This window comes from Octopus bimaculoides, chromosome 28 (assembly GCF_001194135.2).
Source record: "Octopus bimaculoides isolate UCB-OBI-ISO-001 chromosome 28, ASM119413v2, whole genome shotgun sequence".
In the NCBI taxonomy this organism is placed as follows: Eukaryota; Metazoa; Mollusca; class Cephalopoda; order Octopoda; family Octopodidae; genus Octopus; species Octopus bimaculoides.
Genome location: NC_069008.1, coordinates 2040691 through 2041308, shown reverse-complemented (window position 1 = coordinate 2041308; position 618 = coordinate 2040691). Strand labels below are relative to the sequence as shown.

The window sequence follows — 618 nt, the reverse complement described above, 5'->3', positions numbered from 1 at the left end:
TATCACTGTGACATCTGTGGTAAATCGTTCTCTAAAAATTATGATCTCACTTGTCATAAACGTTTTCATACAGGAGAGAAGCCATATCAGTGTGATATTTGTGGTAAATCATTCTCTGTATGTGGTCACTTAACTGAACACAAACGTACTCATACAGGAGAAAAACCATATCACTGTGACATCTGTGGTAAATCATTCTCAAGAAATTATGGTCTTACTTGTCATAAACGTTTACATACAGGAGAGAAGCCATATCAGTGTAATATTTGTGGTAAATCATTCTCTGAATCTGGTTCTGTGACAATTCATAAACGTACTCATACAGGAGAGAAGCCATATCACTGTGATATCTGTGGTAAATCATTCTCTAGCAATTATGGTCTCACTAATCATAAACGTACTCACACAGGAGAAAAACCATATCACTGTGATGTCTGTGGTAAAGCATTTTCTCAAACAGGTCAGTTAAGTCAACACAAACGTACTCACACAGGAGAAAAACCATATCACTGTGATATCTGTGGTCAGTCATTCTCGGAATCTGGTCACTTGACTAAGCACAAACGTACTCATACAGGAGAAAAACCATATCACTGTGATATCTGTGGTAAATCATTC

At 36.9% G+C, this 618-nt stretch overlaps 2 protein-coding genes across 2 annotated transcripts in view; both read left to right on the top strand.

Annotated features, from left to right (window-relative positions):
* The window catches only part of LOC128251160 (zinc finger protein 271-like), a 14244-nt gene that overhangs the window by 603 nt on the left and 13023 nt on the right, over positions 1–618 (top strand). The gene's annotated exons all lie outside the window — the stretch shown is intronic.
* Positions 1–618, top strand: part of LOC106882509 (zinc finger protein 91) — an 8967-nt gene that overhangs the window by 6317 nt on the left and 2032 nt on the right. The window contains 1 exon segment of the mRNA XM_052977659.1: positions 13–618. This exon segment is cut by the window's right edge and continues 9 nt beyond it. Coding sequence (XP_052833619.1) covers positions 13–618 — 606 coding nt within the window.